Source organism: Pinus tabuliformis, chromosome 5_2 (assembly GCF_031772625.1).
Source record: "Pinus tabuliformis cultivar Carrire ecotype Pingquan chromosome 5_2, CPIR1, whole genome shotgun sequence".
In the NCBI taxonomy this organism is placed as follows: Eukaryota; Viridiplantae; Streptophyta; class Pinopsida; order Pinales; family Pinaceae; genus Pinus; species Pinus tabuliformis.
Genome location: NC_142306.1, coordinates 417,688,845 through 417,694,597, shown reverse-complemented (window position 1 = coordinate 417,694,597; position 5,753 = coordinate 417,688,845). Strand labels below are relative to the sequence as shown.

At 33.2% G+C, this 5,753-nt stretch overlaps 1 protein-coding gene across 1 annotated transcript; it reads left to right on the top strand.

Moving 5' to 3' along the window:
- The first annotated feature begins 2,526 nt into the window (after positions 1 to 2,526).
- On the top strand, positions 2,527 to 4,121 carry LOC149159335 (jasmonate-induced oxygenase 2-like). Its single transcript, XM_089433474.1, has 3 exons — positions 2,527 to 2,766; positions 2,870 to 3,200; positions 3,581 to 4,121. The coding sequence occupies exons 1-3, from the start codon at positions 2,627 to 2,629 to the stop codon at positions 3,845 to 3,847; spliced, it is 738 nt and encodes a 245-aa protein (XP_089289600.1). The 5' UTR covers positions 2,527 to 2,626; the 3' UTR covers positions 3,848 to 4,121.
- The last annotated feature ends 1,632 nt before the right edge of the window (positions 4,122 to 5,753 follow it).

Here is a 5,753-nt window from a genome sequence, read left to right as displayed (position 1 = left end):
CTCTACTCTCTTTGCGCATGTGTTTATATGCCACTTTTCTGAACATTTTTGATATCTTTTTGATCTGCGCCTTCAGAACTATTTGGGAATTTGTCCTTCCCATGCACAACGATTTGCTCAAATGTTTTTGGCTCTATTGGCTGAGGCCTATCTTCTACATGTAAATCTTGATAATTATATGATCTTAATATAATCTATACAGCTTTTCTCTCCGAATAAAAAAAAAAGTTTTAAGTTTATAATGACTGAAAAATATATTTAAATTCCTATTCTTTATCTTATTACTCAAGATTATAGTTATTTATATAAAAACAATGTGAAATTGCAATCGAATGGCTCATCCCATTTCATAGAAATTGATTTTCTTTACGATAATAATATATATAATTATAAAAAAATTATGAAATTGAATCCCTCAGACAAATTGATTTTCTTTTATGATAATAATATATCGAATGGCTCGTCCCATTTCATAGAAATTGATTTTCTTTACGATAATAATATATATAATTATAAAAAAATTATGAAATTGATACCTTTCCGACGAATTGATTTTCTTTATATATAATTATATACCAATTATGAAATTGATTCCCTTTCCGACGAAATGATTTTCTTTTAGGATAATAATATACAGCATTAAAAAAACGGATATTGACAAAGATATTTAAACTTTTCCGAATATATTTTAATTATAAATAAATATGAAAACTTTAAAAAAGTCAAAATCCTGAAAGACAGATTATTTCTTGGATTTTATTCCTTTTAAAAACCGCAATTGACAAAGATATTTAACCTTTTCTAAATATATTAATTATAAATAAATATGAAAACTTTACCAAAAGTCAAAACGCTGAAATACTGATCATTTCTTGGATTTGATTCCTTTGCTAATGATGTAGGCAATGATGGATGTTTACATTTGATTCCTTTGTTAATGATGGAGGCAATGATGTATTTAATGATGGATGTTGAAATTTGATTTTTTGGATTTGATTCCTTTGTTAATGATGTAGGCAATGATGGATGTTTACATTTGATTCTTTTGCCAATGATGGAGGCAATGATGTCTTTAATGATGGATGTTGAAATTTGATTCTTTGGATTTGATTCTTTTGCTAATGATATAGGCAATGATGGATGTTTACATTTGATTCCTTTGCCAACGATGGAGGCAATGATGTATTTAATGATGGATGTTGAAATTTGATTCTTTGGATTTGATTCTTTTGCTAATGATGTAGGTAATGATGGATGTTTACATTTGATTCCTTTGCCAATGATGGAGGCAATGATGTATTTAATGATGGATGTTGAAATTTGATTTTTTGGATTTGATTCCTTTGCTAATGATGTAGGCAATGATGGAAGTTTACATTTGATTCCTTTGCCAATGATGGAGGCAATGATGTATTTAATGATGGATGTTGAAATTTGATTCTTTGCCAATGATGGATGATGTTGAAATTTGATTCTTTGCCAATGATGGATGTTTACAGTTGTGTTTTTTTATTTTGAGTACATTCAACAAACCAAGAATACATCCAACACCCTGCAAGCAGATACACTAATTTTTTATGATTTGGCAAGAATTGAAATTCACGAATTTCTTATGATTTTGGCAAGAGCCGAAAAGCCGAGATTCAGGGATAAGGGGAATATGATTTTGGCAAGAGCCAAGATTCATGGATAAGGGGAATTTACTCCGTCAGCCACACACCATAGCAGGGTAATATACTCAATGTGATTTGAACCCTGACCTTGTGGGTTTCACCCAACAAACCCAACGGCCTCACCACACATCATTATATTAAAGTGAAAAGAATTTTGGTAAGGATTTTGGTCAAAATTTACAAGGGTATTTGTAAATCTAAGTTATAATTGTTCAATTTCAAAATTTTGAGTGTCCCAGATATTTTTGATTATTTGATAGTGCTGAATTTATTTCTATCTTCGAAATTTATGATTTAAAAAAACTGAACAATTTGTCCAGCTCAAATAAACCATGCCTTGATAATTTATAATCTTCTTTATACCATTCAATTCACTATTTAACTTGACGATCTGAACAATTTGTCCAACTCAAATAAACCATGCCTTGATAATTTATAGTCTTCTTTATACCATTCAATTCACTATTTAACTTGAACTTCTGGAGTACCCAGATATGCAACTTATTCTCTACTGAACAGCATATGTGCTCTCCGTATCTGTTCCGCGAGAATCTCTGAATTGCACATTCAGCCTAAACTTGTGTGCTGACACAAAATGGCAATGGAGAAATGGGCATTTAACATAGTGCAGACGTTAGCAGACAGTGGAATCCAAACGGTTCCACCCCAGTACGTGAGACCGGTGGAAAAAGCCCACCATGATCCTAACAGCTTCCAAGTTCCCATTGTCGACTTACAGCTACCATTCAGTCCCGAGAAACACGATCATATCTGCAAGGATCAATATGACAGCATCGCTGCACAAATTTCAAGCGCTGCAGAGAATTGGGGCTTCTTCCAGATTATTAATCATGGCATCCCTGACTCTCTTATTGCTCGAGTGCAAGCAGCGGGCAAGGCGTTCTTTCAACTTCCCACTGAAGAGAAGGAAGCATACGCTAACGAAGCACAAAATGTCATTGGCTATGGCAGCAAAATTGGATATTCGCCAGATTCAGAGACTCAGTTGGATTGGGGAGACTTACTATAACGCTATTTGGCCTCCTCATAGGAGGGATATGAGCAAATGGCCCACACAACCCTCTGATTTTACGTACATCCTCATTTTCATTCAAAATTTTGATCTATGTACACTGTAATTTTGTGGGGCATTCGGCGGAGCCTGAGATGTCTGATGAAGAATTTCGTGTTTGCAGGGAAACTATGGATGAATACAGCAGAGAGTTGTCGAAATTATTTGAACTGTTGATGGAGGTATTGTCGCGTGATCTGGGCCTAGAGACTGAAAACTCTTTGAACGAGAGCGTTGGTGGGGAGAGGAAAGAGATGTATATAAGAATGAATTACTATCCACCATGTCCTCAACCAGATCTGGTGCTTGGGCTGGCTCCCCATTCTGATCCGGGCGCTATCACAATTCTTCTTCAGGACCAAACCCCAGGGCTGCAGATTCGCAAAGATGGAGCCTGGATTGATGTCCAGTGCGTTCCAGGTGCTCTGGTTGTGAATATTGCTGATCAGATAGAGGTGCGTTATTTTTTTTCAATCTATTTATTTTTTGATCATGGTGGTAATTTGTTATATTCTGAATTAATGATCTAGAAGGAACCTCTTTATTAAGTCCTCTTGAGTGAGTCTTATCAGAAAAGATCAAAAATATCCCTCTGGTTTTGAAACTGGATAAGAAAGATAACATTACATTGTTTCAACCACCCTAATATTATTAGATTTAACTAAACTAGATTAATGATTATAGTAATTATTGTTCCTAATTTCGAAACTGAATAAAAAAGATAACATCACATTGTTTCAACCATCCTAATGTTATTAAATTTAACTGAACTAGGCTAATGATTATAGTGATTATTGTTCCTGTTGTAGGTTAATAACTGCATGTTGATTGGCAGATATTGAGCAATGGGAAATACAAGAGTATTGAACACAGGGGCATGGTGCAGAAGGACCGCTCAAGAATGTCATGGGCCGTGCTTTGCAGCCCACCACGTGATATGGTGGTGTCACCCAAGAGAGAATTGATAGACGAGCAGCATCCTCCATTGTACCAGGGAGCTCCTTACAGAGAGTATATCACCAAGTTTTTCAAAAAAGGTTTGGATGGAAAGGGTCACATCCAGGACGCTAAACAACAACATTCAGTGGTATCCAACTCATGATCATGATGCCTATGCAGATATTGATCATGACATATACGCTGCACACTAAGCTTTTAGTTCGCAGTTATGTGTTTCGTTTTTAAATTTAGATGCCATCTGGATCTCGGTTGTGTATTTCGTTTTTAAATTTAGATGACAGCTACTGGAAAGTAGAGGGATGTTGTCCAAACAGAATAGTCTTTTTTAAGCATATCAATTTTATATAGAAGATTGAATAAATGTTGCTTTAGAGATGGTATATTTCTAAATAAATTATTAATGAAATTTGAGGTTACTTATATTTTCAAATTTCCAAAATTTATAGAAATGCATATGCTTATCATTTGTAAATCTAGAATTCGTCAAAATTTGTTAGAATCACAAGATTTGGTTGTGAATTCTCCATAATTTAAGTTTTTTAAAACTTTTTAGAAAGTGAAAAAAAACTTTTTAGAAAGCGCTGAATCCATTTATAATGAAAAAAAAATTTGAAAAAAAAATTGATTAAGAATATTTTTATTTACTGAGTCCAAAAACTCCAAAAACATATAATATTTAAACTACGCACTTATAAATCCTCCAAAAATGATAAAATTACCTCTCCCCTCTTTACAAGCTTCCTATAAATTCTTTTGAAATGATAACAACTCGTGTTTCTTTTGGTGGCCACAAATTGTTTCATGTATCCATGTGAATTGTTTCATTCCATGTTATTACTTTTTTTCATTGGAAATCTGTATTCACTTTTACTGCACTACGCTAGAGTCGGCAACTTATGGACTTAGTGAAAAAAGCCTAGTGGAACTGTAATGTTAAAAATTTATTTTAATTTATTTTTGTTCAAAAGAAAATTACAATGAGTCTTGACTTAGTGAAAAAAACTAGTGGAACTATAATGTTAAAAATTTATTTTGATTTATTTTTGTTCAAAAGAAAATTATGATGAGTCTTGGAATTCACGGGAGAATATTTGGATGAAATTATTAACCAACCTAGATCCATCTTAACCCCGGATCTATCAAACCCTGAGAGAGATCAAATCTTTTGAGGTGCAAACATTTTTTTTGAGTGCAAAACTTGAGCAAAGGTTTGCATCGAGAGATTTGATCATGCTTGATAGATCGGGGTTAAGATGCATCGAGAGATTTGATCCGGGTTAAGATGGATCTAGGCTGGTTTGCTCTCATGCAAAATTTGTTGAACATATAATTATTTTGATCCTTTAAATATGCTAAATATGCCTAATATTAATTTGGTTAATTTAACTTTAACTTTGCTTAGTTACCTCAGCTTTTTGAGATGATAGAGACTTTTAGTAGCATGAATGATGAAAAATGATGAAATAAAAATTTAAAGTGCAAAGTGACAATGTAACAATGTTGAATGATAGAAAATGTGAATAATAAGAATATAGTGAATTACAAACAATCTTCATTGCGATCAATCTGAAACTATTAGTTATTTTCTATTACGACGTTTGACTGCAAAGTGATTAACAATGTTGAATGATGGAAAATGATAATAATAAGAATGTAGCCAATTACAAATAGTTTACACTTTTAATAAGAACACATTTCAGGTAAGTGAACACTTTATGTAAGTTGAAAATTCAATTATTGTATTTATCGTTGAATTGTTGTAACAAAGAAGTCAATTCACGTCAATTCACACTATGAATAATGTTTATGTGCACGCACACTGAGAGAGAGTTTGTATGTTTTTGGGGTGAGATAGAGATATAGATGGACGGGGGAGAGAAGGAAGAAGAGAGAGGAAAATAAAAGGAAGGAGGAAGAGATATAGATATGGAGAGTGTTATGCAACCAACTCACAAAATAGAAGAAAGAGATAGATCAACGACTTAAAAAGTAGCCTCTTCGAGGGGGAAACCTCCTTTACATTACAAAAATGAACAATTCTTGAATGA

Excerpts from the sequence above, each read along its gene's own strand:
- LOC149159335 (XM_089433474.1), top strand. The coding sequence starts at position 2,627 with ATGTCATTGGCTATGGCAGCAAAATTGGATATTCGCCAGATTCAGAGA. Across the intron at positions 2,767-2,869 it reads ACACAACCCTCTGATTTTAC|GGAAACTATGGATGAATACA; the intron begins GTACATCCTCAT and ends TCGTGTTTGCAG. Across the intron at positions 3,201-3,580 it reads ATATTGCTGATCAGATAGAG|ATATTGAGCAATGGGAAATA; the intron begins GTGCGTTATTTT and ends GTTGATTGGCAG.